This window comes from Muscardinus avellanarius (genome assembly GCF_963383645.1).
Source record: "Muscardinus avellanarius genome assembly, chromosome: 13".
Classification (NCBI taxonomy): domain Eukaryota; kingdom Metazoa; phylum Chordata; class Mammalia; order Rodentia; family Gliridae; genus Muscardinus; species Muscardinus avellanarius.
This window is the reverse complement of record NC_137799.1, coordinates 91861678-91883992: the sequence shown is the minus strand read 5'-3', so window position 1 is coordinate 91883992 and position 22315 is coordinate 91861678. Positions and strand designations below refer to the sequence as shown.

At 41.3% G+C, this 22315-nt stretch overlaps 1 protein-coding gene across 2 annotated transcripts in view; it reads right to left on the bottom strand.

Moving 5' to 3' along the window:
- The window catches only part of NAA35 (N-alpha-acetyltransferase 35, NatC auxiliary subunit), a gene marked incomplete at both ends in the record, with an annotated part of 73742 nt that extends 53647 nt beyond the window's left edge, over window positions 1-20095 (bottom strand). The window contains 4 exons of one of the 2 annotated variants that reach the window (XM_080709205.1): window positions 262-336; window positions 1660-1774; window positions 4048-4081; window positions 19967-20095. In XM_080709205.1, the coding sequence (XP_080565331.1) occupies window positions 262-336; window positions 1660-1774; window positions 4048-4081; window positions 19967-20090 (348 nt within the window). The remainder of the gene's footprint in view (window positions 1-261; window positions 337-1659; window positions 1775-4047; window positions 4082-19966) is intronic. The other variant, XM_080709206.1, reaches the window with a different exon arrangement.
- Window positions 20096-22315: the final 2220 nt, after the last annotated feature.

Below are 22315 nucleotides of genomic sequence, written 5' to 3'. Positions count from 1 at the left end.
TCTCTAGGTAATTTCAGAACAAAAAGGTCATTTTGGATAAGAGTTACACTAATATCTTACTGAAAAGAAAATATCCCTTTACAAAAAAATGAAAGCTTAAAGTCATCGAGGTGAGAAATGAAATGACATGTCCTATGGCATCATCTAGCTAGGTAATCTTATGTACCTCTCTCTTAACTGGCCTGGTACTACATATATTTCATGCTCAATACTGGTGTTTACTTTGAAATTCAAAGATAACAGTGTTATTTTAATTCTTACCAAACAGCAAAAACATGTATCCATTATTCCTACTAATTCAGGCAAGGTGAGGTCTTTAATTTTAATGGTGCCATCCTGAAAAAAGGGGAAAATGACATATAAGCAGAAACACTTTTAAGGTTTAGAGTATTCTGTATAGTAGCATTTTTGATACCAAAACTTAGATACTTAAAAACAGCAATTCTAGGAAAATGTAGATCATCTGATAAAACCAAGAAACTAAGTTAACTCTGGATTCTTGAAAACTATACATCTTTTTAAAATTTTATTTTTAATAACCAATAGTTATAGAAACAACATATTAAACAAGTCATTTCAATAAGAAATACAGAAACTGACCATGAACCTGCATTCCTCCTGTCTCTGCCTTCCACGTACTGGGATTACAAACATGCACCACGATGCATGGCTTCAAATTAGTTTTAAGCATTAATAAAACGGAGTCATTTTTAATGACTCAAAACTACTAACAAAGGAAAAAAAATAGTCTTTTTTTGGTACTGGGGCCTAAACTCAGTGACATTCTACCTCTCAGCTACACCCCAAGCCCTTTCATTTTTATTTTGAAACAGGTCCTCACTAGCTTGCTGAAGGTCTCACTAACTTGCTCAGGAGGCCTGCCATGAACCTATGATCCTTCTGTCTCAGCCTCCTAAATACTGGGATTACAGGTATGTGCCATCACACCCAGCTAAAATAAGCGTTTTAAAAAAATCTTTCTAGCTAGGCGTGGTGGAGCACACTTGTAATCCCAGCATTCGGGAGGCTGAGACAGGAGGATGGAGGTTCACAGCCAGCCTCAGCTACTTAGTGAGGCCCTTTGCGAACTCAGTGAGATCCTGTTTCAAAAAATAAAGAATAAAGATGAGGGCTGGGGGTGTAGCTCAAAGGTAGGCCCGTGAGTTCCATCTCCAGTACCGCAAAAAAAAAAAAAAAAAAAATCTTTCCAGAAGTCAGTTAGTTATATAGTACTTATAAATTGTTTATACTATCCATTTTGCTTAGCTAATCTTTATTCATAAAACATGCAAAATTAAACTCTTGGCAGTTACAAATAAATTGCTAATTCTCAGTAAGTAAATTTTAAATTTATAACCATTAGCATTTTGCTTACTACATTAATAATTTATGAAATATAATTTCTAAGCTAATTACCTTGGTATTTGAATATATACTCAAATGCTTTCAAAATTAATTGAAAAATACATAAATGAACAAATTTAGAGCAATTTTATAATGAAGGTCTCAAATAATTTGTAGATTTTTACTGGTTATACAGATGAGATGCTTTAAAATATTCACTGTAAGTTAACATACTCCATTTGATTTCATATTAAGCACATTTTAACATATGAAACCACAAAAGACAAAAGAAAACAAAAAGTACGATGTGATTACCTTGATAGCTTGTTCAAAATTGAGAACTTTTCGATTAACTTGGTTTCCAATCATGCCAGCATCCATCTTGGGATCCATCATTTCAATAGCAGACATGGCTTCAAAAAGTCCAAATCTGCAAATAAATTGACCCCCCAGTGTGTTTCTGAGGTTTTTTTTTTTTTTTTGGTGTGTGTCTTTGTTTTATTTTATTGTATTTTATTTTATTTTATTTTAGTGTGTGTAGTACTGGGGTAGAAACCAGAGGCTTATTCTACTCCCAGATCTATTTCATGCTTTATTTGGAAACAGGGTCTCACTGAGTTGCTGAGAGCCTCACTAAGTAGCTGAGGCTGGCTTCGAACCTGTGCGATCCTCCTGTCTCTGCCTCCCAAGATCTGGGATTACAAGCTTGCGCCACCACGCCTGTCTGTCTTTGTTTTTTGAGACAGGGTTTCACTAAGTTGGCTAAAGGTCTCACTAGGTTGCAGTGGCTAGCCTTGAACCTATGACCCCTCTGTCTCAGCCTCCTAAATACTGGGAATACATACAGGTGTGTGCCACCACACCGAGATCAGCAGTATGCTTTTGAACCCAATCCAAGGTTTCTATAGTAGTGCAAGAATTATTACACTACTTTTAATAACTAGTTTTTAATTTAGTCTAACTTGCTAACACTTGCATTTTAATTAATTATCTCTTAACACAAAAAATCTTTCATGTACTTGCTATTCAAATTATTTTACATGCACTGTGGGGGAGAAAAGAATTAAAACATTTTTTCTATACTTCCTTCAAAACGGTTGTGCAGTAGAAACTCTTGGAAAAAAGACATCAAGTGATCTATTACAGATTTCTATTTGCCTTCCTTAAGTAATTTTCTGTAACATTTAGAAAGTCATATTTTTGAATAATCATTATATAACTTTTCCTTTTTTCGTCTTCTTCATATCTTTTTTTTTTTGTGTGTGTGTGGTACTGGAGACTGAACCCAGGGGCATTCTACCTCTGAGCTATACCTCTAGCCCTATTTTTTATTCTTTATTTTTTGAAACAGGGTCTAAGTTGCAGAAGTCCTAAGTAGCTGAGGCTGGCTGGGAACCTGTGATCCTCCTGTCTCAGCCTCTCAAGAACTAGGATTGCAAGCATGCACCACCAAGCCTAGCTTCTTCCATATCTTAAAAGTATAATGATCTCATACACTACAGTCTATAATGCCCAAAGTTTTGGCCATCACATTATAAAAACAATCATAGCTGGGCGCGGTGGCACACGCTTGTAATCCCAGCATCCAGGAGGCTGAGACTGGAGGATCACGGTTCGTGGACAGCCTCAACTACTTAGTGAGGCCCTCTGCTACTTAGGCCCTCCGCAACTTAGTGAGACCCTGTTTCCAAATAAAATATAAAATACGTCTGGGAGTATAGCCTGGAAGTAGAAAAGCCCCTAGGTTCCACCCCCAGTACCGCAATAAATAAATAAATATGTTAATTAATTTGAGAAAATCAGCTAGGAATGGTGGTACATGCTTGTAATCCCAGTACTTGCAAGGCTGAGACAAAAGGATCTCAGGTTCTTAGCCAGCCTCACCTACTTAGTGAGGCCGCCTTTCTGCAATTTTGTGAGACCTTGTTTCAAAATAAAAATAACACAGGGCTGGGGGTGTAGCTCACAGGTAGAATGCCTCTGGGTTCAATCCCCATTACACCAAAAAAATAAAAAAATAAAAGGAGGAAAGAGGAAAGAAAAATAGCTAACTACTTAGAGAAAGTGATATCGTTGATTCACACAATTTGAAAAAAGTTCAGATAAAACGTCTGAAGCCATAAAGGAAAAAGGTGATATTGCACTTGAGATAATAAATTCTCAAAGTAGATGTGCAACATCAACTTCACCTGGAAATCTGTTAAAAATTCAAAATCTGTGGTCTCTTCCCAAACCTATTAAATACAGAATTCTAGAGACGGAACCCAGCAATATGGGTTTTTGTTTTTTATTTATTTCATTTTTTGTTTTACTCTGAGGATTGAACCCAGGGGTGCTGAGCACTGAGCTATACCCACAGTCCTTCTTTATACTTATGTTCTTAATTTACTTCATAACAAGCCTTCAGTCACCAGATATCTGGTCATCAACCAATCTATTACATATGACATACAAATGCTATCTTTTCTTAAAGAAATTCCACATCCAGTACCTCTACCCTCAAGAAAAAAGTAAGTCACAGTTTCACCAGGTACCACCATTTTATATCACAAATCAGGTCAGCAACCCCAAATCATCTTACCAAAGTTAAAAATGTTTATTATTCATTATTACTTTGGAAATATAAATTTACATAATTATACTACACAGAAGAAAAAATAGACTGAAATATTATACTATTTTAAAGTACAGATAAATACTTACAGCTTATCATGAAGCAGTTCTCCCAACTTCAATTCTAAAAGAAGCAGAGAAAAAAGGTCTTTGAATATATTTATACTTAACATCCAAAATAATTTTTAAAAACATAAGTATTTTTTAAGAAATGTGCTTGTCTTATTTTAACATTCACTTTCAGAGAAACAGTTATATCTACAGTTATTAATATAATGCTTCTATACAGTGGTACCTAAATACTAAGAATATTATGAGTCAAAGTGGTTTAGAAAAAAATGGAAACTTCTGAGAATTAACAGTGACCTGTTGGGCATGGTGGCTGGCTCACACCTGTGATCCCAGTACTTAGGAGGCTGAGACAAAAGGATTTTGCAGCTTCGAGGTCAGCCTTAGCAACTTAGCAAAACCTTGTTTCCAAACTAAAAATAAAAAAGGCTGAGGGTAAAGCTCAGAGGTAAAATGCCCGTGAACACAATTCCCAATAGCAGGAAAAACAAATGATTCATCATAAACACAATATTCCAATGAGATTACAAATTAATTAATTATTTATTTTATTTATTTATTGCGGGTCTGGGGATGGAACCCATGGGCATTTGACTTCCGATTACACCCCCTGCCCTATTTTTTATTTTATTCTTTATTTTGAAACTGGGTCTTACTGAGTTGCAGAGGGCCTCACTAAGTAGTTGAGGCTGCCCACGATCCTCCAGGTGTCAGACTCCCGAATGCTGGGATTACAAGCGTGCACCACCACACCCGGCTTGAGATTACAAATTTAAAAAATAACTTTTAAACCTAGGCACGGGGGCACAGACTTGTAATCACAGCTACTTGAAAGATTGAAGCAAGAAGATTCCAAATTTAATGCCAGCCCAGGAAACTTGGTGAGACTCTGTCTCAAAATAAAAAAGGGCTGGGGACATATCTGAATGGTAGAGTGTCCAAGTCAATTCCCAGTATAGGGTGGGAAGGGGATGAAAAATTAAATCACCAGCATATCCATTTTCCCTTGTAAATGTTTCTATTTTTCAAGTTGTTTTTAAGCCACTCAGTAGCATAATCTGATCTCTTTTTATTCAAGGAACAGTGTGTCAAAATCACTTTTAAAAATTCTATTTTATTAAATAAATTTTAAAAAGGGGGTCTGGGAGTGTAGTCCAGAGGTAGGAAGCCTGAGTTCCATCCCCAGTACCACAAAAAGAAGGGGAAAAAAATTCTATTTTATTTAAATAACAAAAAACACTGAAGTAAATAGCAAACCAAAAGTGCCCATTTACCACAAAGCAGTAGTCTTGCCAGGCATGATGGTGTACACCTGTAATCCCACTAATGAGTTGGGAGGCTGAGATCGGAGGATCACAGGTTAAGGCCAGTCTCAGCAATGTAACAGGACTCTAAGCACCTAGCAAGACCCTGTGTTAAAAAAGGGGGGGGGGGGCTGTGGATGTGGCTCAGAGGTAGAATGTCCCTAGGTTCAATCTCTAGAAACACACACACACACACACACACACACACACACACACACACACACACGGCAGCAGTCCTCAGACTCGCCTGCACTGTATAATTAACTAGCGAACTTGTTTAATTCAAATATCCCAGCAACACTCCAAACCAATGACATCTAGGAGTGGGTCTTAAAATGGTCTTAAAGCACACAGTGGTCTTAACACACTCCAGGTCTCCATGTGCAGGTGTGAGGTGGGAACCAATGACCAAATTGTAGAAGGTGTAAAGAAGCCACTTCCAGAATTTTATCCAATCCTCCTAGCTAATGAAAGTTAAATAACATAAAAATTTAATAGCTCCAGGTACTAAAATAGATAAATAGGAAACACATATCAAAATGTGCCAAGAAAGCATAATAAGAACATACACTTATAAGCCAGAGATTCTCAAAGGGTGGTCTGGCCTGGGAACCTAGGAGTTGGTGATATTAAAAATTATTTTCTGCCTTTTTCACTTTGTTAACCTTTGTATTGATGATACAAAGCAATGGCTGAAGGAGAAAAAACCAGTGGTCAAACTGCTGCTGCTTCTGCACCAGTCAAGACAAAGGTCCCAAGCTAAACTAGTAACCCATCTTGTACTGCCATGTATTTCTAGTTATGTAAGACAAAATTTTTTTCCAATCTCATGTAAGAATGTCTTTGATGACTATTAGGGATATACAAATCAAAACTATAATGACACCATCTCAAGCCAATTAGGATAGCTACAATAAAATACAAATAATAAAAAATCCAGAAATAACAAGTGTTACAGAATGTAGAGAAATTGGAACCCCTGTGCACTTTTGGTAATATTGGAGAAGGATACAGCTACTATGGAAAACGATATGATAATTCCTCAAAAAATTTAAAGTGAATTACAATAAGACCCAGCAATTTTAGTTCTGAACATACACCAAGAATTAAAAATAGGGTCTTGAAGAGATATCTGTAAACCAGGCATAGTGGTGCATGCTTGTAATCCCAATACTTGGGAGGCTCAGACAGAAGGATCACTGGTTCAAAGCCAACCTTGGCAACGTATCAGGCCCTCAGCAACTTAGTGAAACCCTATTTCCAAATAAGAAATAAAATTGGGCTGAGGGTATAGTTCAGAGATGGAATGCCCCTGAATTGAACTCCAATGCCACACAAACAAAAGAGGTATCTGTACACCCTTGTTTATGACAGCATTATTCACAATAGCGAAAATATGGAATTAATCTAAGTGACCATCAACGAAAATGCTAGATAAACAAACTATAGTAACACATCTAATGGAATATTATTATTAATTGTAAGAAGGAAGGAGATTAGCTGGGTATGGTGGTGTATGGCTATAATTCAGTACTTGGGAGGCTGAGAAAGAAGACTCACAAGTTCAAAGCCAGCCTCAGCAATTTAGCAAGGCTCTTAGCAACTTAGTGAGACCCTGTTTCAAAATTGTGAGACTGTTTCCAAATAAGAAATAAAATTGGGCTTGGGGGGGAGGGATGGAGCTCAGATGTAGAATGTCCCTTGGGTTCAAGGGTTCAATCCTAGTACAAGGAAAAAGGAAAAAAAAATAGAGATTCTGACATATGTGACGTGGATGACAACATGGATGTCACATTAAGGACATTTTACTAAATGAAAATAAACCCACAAAAAGACAAATACTGTGTGATTCCACTTATATGAGGTACTTACTTAAAATCATTGAGAAGGCTGTATGTAAAGTGGTAGTTGCCAATGAACGGAGGAAGGGAGAAATAAGGAGTTACTGCTTATTGGCTACAGAGTTGAGGATACAAGATGAAAAGTGATTTCTGGAGATGGATGGTGGTGATAGTAACTCAACACTACTAAAGTATTAGCACCAGTGAACTCTATAATTACGAGGAATTAAGATGGAAACTTTATGTTAGATCTTAACACAAACAACTAGAAAAGAGAATGTTCTTGAATGTTCTCAAAGTTTTAAAAATTACTAATCTCAGGGCCAGGACTCTAGCATGGAAAGTAGAGGTATCTACAGTACAAAATGTGAGGAGCACTCTCTTTCAGCTCCTACCTTCTTCAATTTTGTAGGTTCCTGACTCACTTTAACTTAAGTACATGTCACCCTGATCAATCTTATTAGATCTCAATTTGAGTATATGACTGTTTAACATTCTGAGGACATCTACACCCCAGTCCCTTTCACTTTTTTACAACAGGGTTTCAAAAACAGGACTTCAACAACTTAGCAAGACCCTCTTTCAAAATAAAAAATAAAAGGAGACATTCAGAGATAGAATGTCCCTGGGTTCAATCTCCAGTACTCCTCACTCCCCAAACAAAAGATATTTGCAAAAATTAAAATAATTTCACTCTTTTTTGGTTTTTGTTCTGGAACACATTTGTTTTTCATTTAAAATATGTATTTGTATGTATTCAATGAGTTTATTATAATTGTCTTAAATTAAGTATTTTTTCCAATTTGTTTTAAATTCTAATATGTACACACACACACACACACACACACACACACACACACACACAGAGGCATATACAGACTTAGAATATACTGGAATCCTGCAACCAGTTTGAGAACTGCTATAACCATCATCATATATTTAGGGTGGACGTGGTCACCAAATTGCTTCATCAAGCACAAAAAATACTCCATAAGCTGGAAGCAAACCAGTCACTCTGGGATTTGGTTCTCTCATCTACAAAAAGAAGGTGTGAACGATGCGGTTCCTACAACCTATTAAGACAGCCTGGAGAATGCTGAACACTTCTTCTGGAGAGGGCAAAACAAGTCCTGAGGGACAACAAGTCATCTGAAGGTCAGGGTATAGTGCTAGGAGGGGCATTACGTGAACACTGACAACCCCAGGGTTTCCCCCTCACTTAACTGTTAAGTCACTGGCAGTCAAGTCAAATTTTCAACCAACCAGAAGACAGGAGATTAGACAAATTTTCTCTAAAGAATAGAGTCTTTCCAAGAGGAAAGAGCTAAAAAAAAAAAAAGAAAAAAGAAAAAAGTCAGCCTTAGCGACCTAACAAGACTTTATTTTACAGCCCTTTGGAATAAAAAATTCCAAAGGGCTAAAAAATAAAGAAAGTCAGATCAGATCACGCTACAGTAGTATCCACAGTCATAGGGTCTCAACTCAGAAATTCAGCACTTCCAAGAATCAGATTTAGTCCCCTACCCAAGTTGGAGGAAACATATTATACATCTATTACAAAGAGAAACAAAAATTCAAAAGAACCATCATTATCACTAAAGAGATAACGTAGTGCAACACAGAGAAAGAAAATGTTCAGAGAAAAACATGGCATTTAAAAAAAAAAAGAGGAATAAAACACTTCAGAGAAAAACATTTAAAATTAAAAACACAGGGGAGCCGGGCGTGGTGGTGCACGCTTGTAATCCCAGCATTCCATTCGGGAGGCTGAGATCTGGAAGATCATGGTTCGCAGACAGCCTCAGCTACTTAGTGAGGCCCTCTCCAACTCAGTGAGACCCGGTTTCAAAATAAAGAATAAAAAATAGGGCAAGGGGTGTAGCTCGGAGGTCAAATGCCCCTGGGTTCCAACACCAGACCCACAAAAAACAAACAACAACAACAAAAAAAAAACCACAGGGGTGCAGATCAGTGGCATAGCCTGTGTGTGAAGTCCTGGGTTCAATCCCCAGCATGCTTACACACATGTACGCACACACACAAACAAACACGGTAGAAAAGAAAAATTCAATAGAAAGTTTGACAGATGAAATCGAGGAAAAAGAGAGAGAGAGAGAAAAAAAAAACAGATGCGCACCCTAGGGGATTCAGTATCTATCTACCCTGTGGATGCCAAATAAAGGGCCTATAGAAGAGGAAGAAAAAGAGAAGCAGGAGGAGGAGAAGAAAACCAGTAATTCAAGGCGATTTCCTAGAACTTTAGTATCAAAATGTAAAGAGCCCAAAGGCAACAAGTCAAACTGCTATAAAAGTTCTGGGCCTGGGGAAAAACAAAATCCTAAAAGGTTACCCACCAAAGCTCAGGAATCAAACTACTAACACCAACGCTGAAGCAATATTCAATGTTAAATGCCTTCAAATTCTCCAAGCTGCCCAGAGATGCCACAAAATCAAGTAGGAGGGCAAAATAAAGACATTTTCAGACACTCAGAGCCCTGGAAAATTGTTGCCTCCAAAATTGTTTTAATCAGGAATTAGTAATAATGTTTCACAGGGGAAAAAAACATTCCAGGCTGAGCCAGGGGCACTTTACCTCTGAGCTAGACCCCCAGCCCCATTTTTATTTGGTAACAGGATCTTGATAAGTTGCTAAGGGCCTCGCTTAGGTGCTGAGGCTGGCTTTGAACTTACAAACCTATCTTAGCCTCCCAAGCACCACTGCATGCACCACCGCAACTGGTTAAAAGTCCTTTAAAGAGATAAAACCAATAAATAGGACATTAGATGTAAATGACTGTTAAAGGAGAGTTAGACTACTGGCAGAGTCTGAGGCATAATCAATGTTAAATTTTGTGTAACAAATTTTTGTGGAAAATAAACTATGCAAGAAGGAAAATGTCTAATAGTTTTATCCCTTGGCTCAGCCATGAATAATATATTATATAAAAAACATATGATAGATATAAAAAACATACATATATGTACATGTTACATACATATAAACCCAAACACACACACACACACACACACACACACACACACACACACACACGTTTGGGATTTTTTTTTTGCGGGTCTGGGGGTGGAACCCAGGGGGATTTTACCACGAGCTACACCCCAGCCCTATTTTTTATTCTTTATTTTGAAAAAGGGTCTCACGGAGTTGCAAAGGGCCTCACTAAGTAGTAGCTGAGGCTGTCCTCTAACCGCGATCCTCCTTTATCAGCCTCCCAAATCCTGGGATTACAAGCCTGTGTCACCACACCCAGCCCATAAATAATATCTGCATACCAAAAGTAGCAATAACTACATGGAGAGAAGTCCATAAATAATGCCAAAATTGGGCAGAAGAGATCAATCAATAACAATAAAATCATGCTATACAGAATCATAAATACCAAAATAATCAGCTTAAAGAAAGTGGTGACTTTCAGGTACTCCTTTTTTTTTCTTTTTTTGGTGGTACTAGGTATGGAACCCAGGGGCATTCTACCTCCGAGCTACACCCAAACAGGGTCTCACTGAGTTGCAAAGGGCCTCACTAAGTAGCTGAGGCTAACCACAAACCATGATCCTCCTGTTTCAGCCTCCCAAATGCTGGGATTACAAGTGTGCCCACCAAGCTTGGCTGGGTACTCCTTTACTACTGACCAGAAGCTACTAATGCAGGATACACAAAACATGACTGGGAGAACATCTGAGAAGATGCACTCAACAATGCAGAAGGGCCCTCGAGGTGCACCGAAGGTCCCATTCCCTTCACACTGCTTCCTCTATGTTAATTCTAGTTGTCAGACATGTAAACCATCCAACGTCCACATTCCTTTCCTGAAGAACCCAGGAAGTTGAATGGTAGCTGAACATTCTTCAAAACACTCAAAACAGAATGAATTAAGCAGCATTAGTAATACTTAGTAATATTTTAGGGAGAAAAATGCTTTTTGAACTTTTTTTGCACACTTGAATGTTAGCAGCATTCCTGGCAAGTATCCTCAAAATGCCAGAATGTGCATGTGTACACACTAAAATACACAAGACACATACACATGTGCATGCAGTGACAACTAAAATGTCATGAAACAGTGGCCAATGTCCCTTGTAGTACAAAAGCATCCCCAGTCAAGAACCACTGATCTAAAGTAATTCACAAATACAGCTAGGTGGGGTGGCGCACTCTTGTAATCCCAGAATTAGGGAGGCTAAGACAGGAGGACCACGGTTCGCAGACAGCCTCAGCTACTTAGCGAGGTCTTTCATAACTCAGTGAGTCCCTGTTTCAAAATATTAAAAAAGACTAAAAGAAGAGGGCTGGGAGTAGAACGTCTCTGGGTTCCATCCCCAGTACCACAATAAATAAATAAATAATATAAAAAACTAAAGTAAATTCACAAATACCAGTGCTGCCCACTCCACCCAGGTCCTACCTTTGAAAATATTCACCATGGCATGAAACAAGGAAAACATAATTTTCATTTCTAAAAAAAAAATTTTTTTTTTGGCACTGGGGGTGGATCCCAGGATTTTCTACCTCTGGGCTATACTCCCAGACCTATTTTATATTTTATTTGGAAACAGGATCTAAGTTGCTGAGAGCCTTACTAAGTAGCTGAGGCTGGCTTTGAACCTGTGCAATCCTCCTGTCTCAGCCTCCCAAGTACTGGGATTATAAGCATGCGCCACCATGCCCTGCTTAAAAACAAAATCTTTTTAAAAGTTGTTTACAGACATGTATAAAAAAACAAGTATAAAAACTTTAAAAACTTTATAAAATGTTCCCACTTGATTTTTTATTTTTTTTTGGTGGTACTGGGGTTCCTGGAAGCCCTTCTTCCTCCGGGCTACACTCCCAGACCTATTTTATATTTTTGAAACAGGGTCTCTTACACCAGCACGGCTGGCTTCGAACCTGCGCGATCCTCCTGTCTCCGCCTCCCAAGCACGGGGATTACAAGCGTGCGCCACCACGCCCGGCTTTGATATTTTTTAATTATGGTTTAGCACTGGTAACTGAAACTAAAGAAAGTAAAACTTTGGATAAGCAGAGACTACTGTATTATAATTAATATGAGCTCATGAGCACAATGTTTTAGAGAATGGTGATAAGCATGTTATAAGGTCCTGGGCTGGCCCAGATCTTTTACCAGGACAATTTCTGTCCACCCCTTCTTAGAATAAAGAAATAACAAACAACATATCCCTAGAAAAATAATCAAACTAGACTCATAGACTGGAGATGGGAAGCTGTCTACAGAAGTCTTATCAAGAATCTATTTTTGCTCTTTTGCTCATTTTAAAATGCTATGTAACTAGTTCAATAATAATCTTTTTAAAAGATTACATTAGAAAGAAAGCAGAGTAGAGGAAGATTACAATCCCCAATTCTCACTCTATAGCTTAGAATTCAAGAAACAAGAAACCCCCGCTACGCCCAACCTGAACCTAGCCATACCAGAGACCACTGAATGAACCAGAGGGTGAAAAGAGTTATATCTTACAAGTTATCAAGAAGAACAAAATCATATCTTTTGCAACAAAATGTATAGAACTACAGAATATTAAGGTAAGTGAGATCAGCCAATCTCAGAAGGTCAAGGGTACGTGAGAAGCAGAAATCGGATCCTACCAACCTTTTTTTTTTTTTGGAGAAATTACACCAAAGGTCAAATGCTACCATCGCGCATGTTCAGGAACACTGGACAACATTCAGAGTGGAAAAAGAGCTTGGGAAAGATTTGAAATGATGGAGGCAGTGGCAATGGCAGTGGCCAGTACTCAGGGGAGGCAGAGATCTGATGCATTACACCTGGAACCTTTGAAGTAATGACCCCAGAGGCAGAATGCTACCACCACACACCCTCGAGAATGTGAGACAAATGGTTGGGCGAAGAGGGTGCTCGGGTTAGAGCGTGCCGAGGGGTGAGGCCGGCGACGGACACAGCAAAGCTGGGATTGGAGCCTGTCGTGAGGCAAGGCCGGTGCTGGAGCCTCCGAGGCTGGGATCGGAGCCTGCTGAGGGGTTAGGCCGGTGCTGGGGCCAATGGCCGGCATCAGAGCCAGCTGTGAGGCAAGGCCACTACTCGGGCCTCCAAGGCCAGGATCAGAGCCTGCCGAGGGGTTAGGTTGGTGCCAGGGCCAATGACCGGCATCGGAGCCAGCCATGAGGCAAGGCCAGTGCTGGGGCCTCCAAGGCCCGGATTGGAGCCTGCCGAGGGGTTAGGCCGGTGCTGGGGCCAACAGCCAGCATTGGTGCCTTCTGTGAGGCAAGGCCGCTATTGAGGCCTCCGAGGCCGGGGTCAGAGCCTGCCTAGGGGTTAGGCCGGTGCTGGGGCCTCCGAGGCTGGGATCGGAGCCTGCTGAGGGGTTAGGCCAGTGCCGGGGCCAGCTAGGCTGGTGCTGGAGCTAGCGAGGCTGGCATCAGAGCCTGCTGTAAGACAAGGCCTGTGCTGGGGCCTCCGAGGCCAGGATCGGAGCCAGCTGAGGGGTTAGGCCAGTGTCGGGGCCAGCGAGGTCTGGATCATTCCACCGGGTAGCCAGGCCACAACTGGGGCCGTCAAGAGTGGGATCGGTATTTGCAACGCGGCATGCGCAGAGAAATATCGCAGAAAATAAAAACCAGATGCTTCCCCTAATCAGCAATAACTAGTAGGAAAGGGGCAACAGGAAGTGGTCGAGCTATAGAAAGGGCCCTATAGTGAAGCAATTAAGGTGACCAATCAGAGGGTATGGAATAGGGGAGGATGGAGCCTCTTTAAAAGCAGGAGGTACATAAACATATGTATCGAAGTTAATCACCAAATAAGCATGGGATCGAGGGAGGGGGAGCGAATGGGATGGGGACTGGATGAGGGCTAATTGGATGATGTGTGCTTGTATATCCTCTCAAGTCTTGTATTCCAATGTGATGTATGATTACAATGCACCAATAAAAAAATAAAAAAACAAAAAGATCACAGAAGCATATTCCAGACCACTTCAATGATAACATAATCAAGTATCACAATTTTAATGCCCACGCTTTTATTCATAATTATGCTGGTTCTAGGTAGTCACCCAAAACGACAGCATTGATGTAATGCAGTAGTTCTCAAATTTCTTTAGTCTCAGATCCAAATATTTTTGGCTTTAAATAAACATAACCGAGCCAGGCATAATGGCACACACCTGTAACCCCAGTACTTGGGAGGCTGAGACAGGAGGATCACAGGTTCAAGGATAACCTCAGCAAGTAGTGAGACTCTCAACCTAGCAAGACCCTGTTTCAAAATAAAAATAAAGCCAGGCTTGGTGGTGCATGCTTGTAATTCCAGGACTAGGGAGGCTGAGACAGGAAGACTGCAGTTTGCGGACAGCCTCAGCAACTTAGTGAGACCCTGGTTCAAAATAAAGAATAAAAAATAGAACAGGGCGTGTAGTTTGGAGGTCAAATGCCCCTGGGTTCCACCCCCAGACCCATAAATAAGTAAATAAATAAATAAATAAATAAATAAATAAATAAAGCTGGTCATGTAGTTCATAAGTAGCCTCTGGGTTTAATTCCCAGTATGAAAGAAAGAAAAAAAGAAAGAGGAAGAAAGGGAGAGAGGGCGGGAGAAAAATACCGAGATTATCCATTTATTTATAAAACAAACACATTCTGCGCACCTACCAATGTCTTGAGTGAGAGAAGACAGAAGAGAAAGACTAAGCTGAAGCATCCTACACTATAGCAGACTGAAGAGAGAACAATAAAAAAATTTTAAAGTACTTGGCAAGAGCAGAAGAAACTGGGTGAACTAAAGCACCAAAGAGAGAAGGAAACTGGATGAGAAGATAGGTCTGGGGCACAGGCCTCCAAAACTAGAGCCCAGAGAGGAAGGAAGTGACTGTGGATTACATCCAGGCGCTAGACACCTGCTGGTGTCAGGGACAAGGAGCAAGGAGATGCACCGGCCGGCCACGGCCTGGAAGAAGGAATCTGGCAGCTAATAGGAGGAGCAGTCCTGTTAGGATCATGTATTTAAATGAGATTTTTAAGTTGTGACTCTAATTCAGAAAGCATCTAAATACAGAAAATGAATGGAATATGAAGATCAGGGACTTCTGACAGAAAGCAAAGTGAGGTGGTTTAACTTAGCAAGGTTTCCTAGAGAGAAACCTACAAGTATTACTTATAATAGTCACATAATTATTATTGATCAAGCAAAATAACGAGGTCACCATATATTCAAAATAACTTGAAAAGAAAAAAAAAAAGAGCATAAAGATCAGTTGCAGGAAGCACAAGGGAAAGATACTACCAGCTTGACACTAAATAAAATAAATGATGAAAATTTAAGTTTAAATTTGATTTGAAAGACTCCAAAGTACTGAAAGGATGAGTAAAAATGTATGTGAAAACAACTTTGTCATGAGTAGATAATTTTATAGACCAAGAATGAAGAAATTCACCAAAGTCCAGCCACATGCAATCACACTGTTACCAAAGAAGAGAGAGAAGTTTAGTTTTTAGGGGCAGGGGCCCAAGCCTGTAATCCCAGTACTTGTGAGGCTGAGACAGGAGGATTGCAGGTTGAGACCAACACACAATAAATAATGAAGCGATATCTTGTTTCAAAATTAAAAAAAAAAAAAAAGGTTTGGGACTCAGTAGTAGAACTCCCCATCCCTGGGTTCAATTCCCAGTACCACCCCCAAAAAAGTTTTCAGAGATCACTAAAGTCTAAAATATAATCAAGACCATAAATGTGATTATGAGGGAGAACAATTATTAATAATAAATATAGGCTCAAACCTATCAAGAAGCTCAGAAGGGTGGTTTACACCTGTAACCCCAATAGCTGGGAGGCAGAGACAGAAAGAGCATAAGTATACGACCAGTCTCAGTAACTCAGCCTCAGCAACTCAGCAAGACCCTGTTTCAAAATAAAAAAGAGCGAGCCAGGGATGGTGGCATACGCTTGTAACCCAGCATTTGGGAGGCTGGGACGGAAGGATTGTGATTTGAGGACAGCCTCAGTTACTTAGTGAGGCCCTCTGCAACTCAGTGAGACCCTGTTTCAGAATAAAGAGTAAAAAATAGGGCTGGAGTGCAGCTTGAAGGTAGAATGCCCCTGGGTTCCATCCCCAGTACCGCAAAAATAAATTTAAATAAATAAATAAATAAATAAATAGAAAAGGCTGAAGGGGTAGCTCTGAGGAGACAGAATGCCCCTGAAAACAAAAATTAAAAAAAAAAACTATCAAAAATCTATAGTCCTAAGTCTGTCTATAAAGAAAGATGAATTCTGCATTGACTTTTTAATTCTAAGAAGTACATCTCGCGTTTGTGCTGCCTGAGACAGTGCAGGAGCCAATTATGCCAGCATTAATAGGATGGTATGATGTGGCAATGCCACACCCTCTCAATCCACACTGAGGCAGATCCCACCTTATCTTCTACTCTCAGGGTTCTTCCACAAAGAACTAGGGATAATTTACAGTATAACAGGAAGCCACACCAAGCATCTCTCCCACCAGTATTCTAAGCTGCTTACTCGAGTGCAATCCTCTTTACAACTGGAAAAAGTAAAAAAAAAAAAAAAGTACATCTAACTGAAAAGTACAAAAAATATACATGTATATGAAAACAAGTAGTGCTATTTAAATTATATTTAATTGGGACTAAGTTCTGCAGATCTGCAGTCTTCACACTGTGGTATGCACAACTGTGGGTGAACTTAAGATCCAAAAGTATTCAAAAACACAGGATTAAAAAATAGTACAGCTGCCAGGTGTGGTGGCGCACGCTTGTAATCCCCATGCCTGGGAGGCGGAGACAGGAGGATAGCACAGGTTCGAAGCCAGCCGCTCTGGCTTAAGAGACCCTGTTTCCAAATAAAAATATAAAAATGGGTCTGGGAGTGTAGCCCGGAGGGGTAGAAGGGTTTCTATGAACCCCCGTGCCACCAAAAAAAAAAAAAAAAAATAGTACAGCTGCCTAGAGCTGTCAAATATACATGACAATATGGAAGGGAAAGACCTTTAATATAAAGGGCAACACAGTGTAAAGTGCAAATTTCTCCATGAATCGCTAAGGTAAAACAGGAAATTATAAAGAGTTTTAATACTCTTTATAATTTGAGTGGCTTTCTGAAAGCTACCCGTATGATTTGGGAAGGGGACGTTGAAGACTACTTGTGCTCACTCCCCTGTTTGCAGAGGAAAATATTTAAGGTATACATCATCTCTCATGTTCCTTTCACCGCCCAATATTCACCATCAGAGCCACACGGCCGGTCTTTGTTCTCATGTGTAACTTTTTATCCCATCCTATCACTATCCTCGTCCAAAGCTCTAATACCTCAGCCTGGCAGAGTGCAAGCTTGTGGAAAGTTAGAGGCTCTCTCCATGACGATGCAACACAAACCATGCTGCTTTCATACTATGCTTTCAACACCACAACCCCTACCATGAGCAAGAGCATGCTACCGTCACTCAGCTACCATCACTGAGCAGATCAAATACTTTACACCCACTATCTTAATCTCCCAAATTCTATAAAGTAGAAGTTCTGCTTTACAGAGAAGGAAAGTAAGACTCACATTAATTACACCAGCCGAGGTAACTGCTATTTCAGTGGCAGAGTTGACACTTCTGCCCAATCTGACTAGAAAGCTTACTATCTGCTGAGAAGCCACTCCACTCAGTTCATTTATTAAACAACACGAGGATACACTCACTCCTATGCTCAAAACTCTTAATAGACTGTACGTGCTCGTGAAACAAACACAAGCTAGGAAAACAACAAAAAACTGAGATCTCCACTGAAAACTGTTCTTGAGTCAAGCAGAATTATTCACTTCCCAAAAAACCTCTCACTGAACTGGTTCATATGGTCATCTCAGTGTAGACTGATTATCCCCTTACTTTCACTTATAGAAACTCTGCATTTCCTTTAAGGCCCAAATGAAGCCACCTTTCCCCATTTAAGTTGATAATGATGACCCTCTAATAAGGATGCTTAAAATCAGTGCAAGATGATAGGTATGACACAATTTAAGAGCTCTGAGCAAAAAAATACACTGTAATTTACCCTTCTTTCTCCTTGAGACAGACATATGTGGGCAACTCCCAATCTAATGTTCTTTCTAGTACCTCACTGAGGCATACTTTAACTAGATGTGTATTTCAAATAGGAGGCAAATGACTTATCATTTTGCTTATACTCAGCTGGCTCCCTTCCCACCTGCAGCTGCTCCAAGTCTTCCTTCCATCAAAGCACTCTTCAAACACACCCACCTCGCCATGACCCAGGCTTCTGGGGAAACAGAAGTCATCTGGTATGAATCCCTCTATCATCCCTCCCCAGCTGCTAAAGAACTAGCAACACCTCACCTCTCCATCCTGACTTCAGTAATTCCTGCCTCCCTGTGCCTCTATGCTTTCCCCAAGCTAATTCCTCTACCATGTTCTTGATTCCATCTTCTCTTTTTAAGTGCAAGCACTCTGTTATTTGTTCCTTTGGTATATCCTCAGTAACTCCCTAAGGCTCTTTCCCCTTAAACAAATATGTTCATTTCTCCAATCATTTACTTCCAAATATTGAACTTATTTATGTACCAAATGTTCTGTGTGCTAGGGATACAGATATGTTCTCTGCCCTCACAGAAGTTATATTCCAGTGGGTGAGGCTCACAATGAGAAATAATTGAAAATGATGTCTAGTGAAGTGCTCTGAAGAATACAAAACAGAGCAACTAAATTGAAGTGAAGTAGAGAAGAATGAGGGATTGAATCTGCTTACAGTGGTTGTTTTAAGGTCCTCAGTGGAGAGGAAACATTTTTAGCTTGAAGACTGAGCCAGTGATTTGAAGGCTTGCACAAGCAATTTAAGAAAACAAAATGTAGCCAGGCATAGTGGTGTACCATGTATTCCTGTTACTAGAGAGGCTGAGATAGGAGGATCTCTGGTTCCAGGCCAGCCTCAGTAACTTAGCAAGACCCTATTTCAAACAATTTTTAAAAGGGTGGAGGGTACAGCAGGGGTAGAATGCCCTGGGTTCAATTCCCAGTACCAAAAAAGAGGGAAAAAAATGCACAAAGACCCTAGGAGACTACCTTGATGTGAGTAATAAGATTAAAAAGTATCTGTGCCTGGAACTGGTGGGGCAATGTTACAAAAACAAAGCCTGAGTGGTAGGCAGAGACCAGACCTTATAAGGCCATAGGGAAGGAGTCCACACTTGATTCTACCTGCAACAAGCCACTGGGAGATTGTAAGCCGGGAATACTGGGATTGGACTAAACCTCAAACATACAAAAATATTAGTTTTGTCAACATAATTAGCTGGGTGTGGTGGCACATGCTTGTCATCCCAGCATTTTGGAGGCTGAAATAGGAGGATTGCAGTTCGATAAGACTCAGTTACTTAGGCCCTTTGCAAATGAATGAGACTGTTTCAAAATAAAAAACAGGGCTGGGGGTGTAGCTTCGAGGTAGAATGCCCCTGGCTTCCAACCTAGTACCACACACAAGCCCACAAAAATAATAATTAGCATTTCCTGCTAGAAATTATTGATATATACTTTAACCTGTTATTCCAAGTTAGAGAAATAGAAAAAAAAAAACTGCCTCAACATCGATAATGCTTCATCCAATACAAACTGGCTTTAAACAAGTTAAAATACAGGGCAGTGAATAAGAGTGGTCAACATACTTGATAAACCAAAATTACCTGTTGAGTTTTTACTTATTAAGGAAAGTTTCGGAATTACAATTATAATTTTCCTTTATCCTGTCCTAGATTCTGAATTTCTAATCCAAAAATTCAAACTCACCTCGACAAGCTTCTTCAAAATCTTGGGTTATGTCCACCCAGCTTGTATTGCTTTTTTCCATTTTTTCAGGGATACTGAGCTCCCATCCTGAATCATCATCATCTACGGAAGCTTTCATAACCATTATGCCTGTAAAATGAACGCTGGTTTAAGAGAGGGGACGTAGCTTTCAGGACAAGAGTATTTACAAAACTGGTTTTAAGTACTGTACTGTATAAAAGACTTCCTAAACTCTTTAAGCAAACCTCTTCTAACTCTTGGGACGCTTCTGCAAAAAACTACCTGGATGCAATTGCATCTCACGTTAATTCACACCTCTGCTCCTCGCTAAGAGCTCATCACCTGCCAGGGCTCAGAGTTTGCCCTCTCACTGTTTAAAAAGAAGAATCACAAACCATCCCATCACGGGTCCAAAAAGAACCAACTCCAGAGAACCCAACTTTCAATCCGGGCCACAGACGAGCAGGGCGCACTGCGGGACCCCCTGCCCTGGACCCTGGCCAGCCCCGGGGCCCAGCTCCCGCGGGACGGAGCCTGCGGCCGGCCGGGCGCCGCAGGTCGCAGCCCGGGCCCTGGCGGGGCACCGGGGCGCGGGCCGCGAAGCGGGGGTCGCCGCCGGGGAGCAGCGGCGGGCCGGGCCTGGGCGGCCGGAGGCGCGGGGGAGGGCCGGCCGGGGCCGCAGGGTGACCCGGCGTCCCGGGGCCGCCCCTCGGCGGGGTCTGCGGCTCCCGACACGCGAGCCCGCGGCCCGAGAGGCTCCGCAGGGCGGCCCCTACCTACTTCTCCCGCGGCCACCACGCACCGTCCGAGCCGCGGAAACGACGACGCTGCCGCCCCCTCCCCTCAGCCCAGCCCGGCCGGCCGCGTGCGCGCATGCGTACGCCGGTGCGCGCGACCCCGCCCCCTCCCTCGAGGCCCGGGACTCCGCGCTCCCCGGCCACACCCCCTTCTCGCCACCGCCGCCGCTCGGCCGCCGGCGGACGTCTTCTCGCGAGATTAGAGAAACCGCGAGACCGGAAGTCACCTTCCTTTCGCACCTTCAGGCCCAGTGTCGGCGGTGGGCGTGTCCCGGAAGGGGCGGGGCCTGGGAGCTTGGTGTCCGCGGGGTCAGAGCAGCAGGCCCTGCCATTCTTAAGCAGGTGACACCGAGGCGGAAGGACACCCGGGAGGTTCCTGTCGGCCATGGAGCCTGGTCGTGAAAGAACAGACCTCGACAGTTCCGTGGTGCCAGTACTACCCGACATCGGGCTTATGATCTCTAGACAGCGCCTGGCAGTTTTCTGAAGGAACGTAGAAAAAATAATTCGTAGAGCCCAGCCAGCCATTTTTCCCCAGACTCGTGTATTTTAATTTTTCCTTAAAACTTAGGAATAAAATAAGCAGTTATAAAATGGTTACATAAGTAGAACTCACACAACTAAGAGCCACAGCTTGATCACTGTGTGCTCATTAGATTGGCCAAAATTGAAAAAACAAATACCAAATATTGGCAAGATGAAAAATCAGCTGAATCTCTCCTGTGTGGCTAAAGAAGCGCGAAATAGGATCACCACGTTAGGAAACTATCTTTTTTCATAATTGTATACTTACCAGTAATTACATTCCTAGGTGTTTACCTAGTAATGAAAACATTTCACACAAATAGTTGTATATTCATGTTCATAGTTTACTCTTATTAGGGCTCTTGTCCAATGGAACTGGACAAATTAAGGCCAAGGACTAGTGGAGGGTACAGAAATATGAAAGTTTGAGCCAGGCATGGCGCCACACGCTCATAATCGTAGCATTTGAGAGGCGGAGACAAGAGGATCACGGTTGGAGGACAGCTTCATCTACTTAGGCCCTTTTCAACTTAGTGAGACACTTTCAAAATAAAGAATAAAAAATAGGGCTGGGGGTGTAGCTCGGAGGTACAATGCCTGTGTGTTCTATCCCCGGTACTGGGGGGGAAAAGTCTTCTTTTAAGTTAGAGATAGAGGACAAAGCAGCCTCCCCAAAGAGGGTGGAGGGGTTCTGGAAAGGGAATGATCTTGAAGCCCTTGGGGAATGGGCTTTCTATTCTTTTAGGTTTTCTGTTCTTTTAGGATTGGTCAGATTTGGGTTTTGGGGACCAATGACTTTTGCACAGTTTCAGTCTCTAATTTGAATTCTATCTGTGGGCTGATGTAATTCCCATCCATCTCACTTTCCTGCTCACCTCCCCCAAACTCAGAAAGGGGGACGCAGATGGATGCTTGAATCCCTCTGGTTCACAGGTCCTCTGCCCTTCCTCAAGAGCGGCTTTGTTTTTAGTCATCAGAAACTGGAAGCAGCTCAAATGTCCACCAACTGATGACTGAATAAACAACT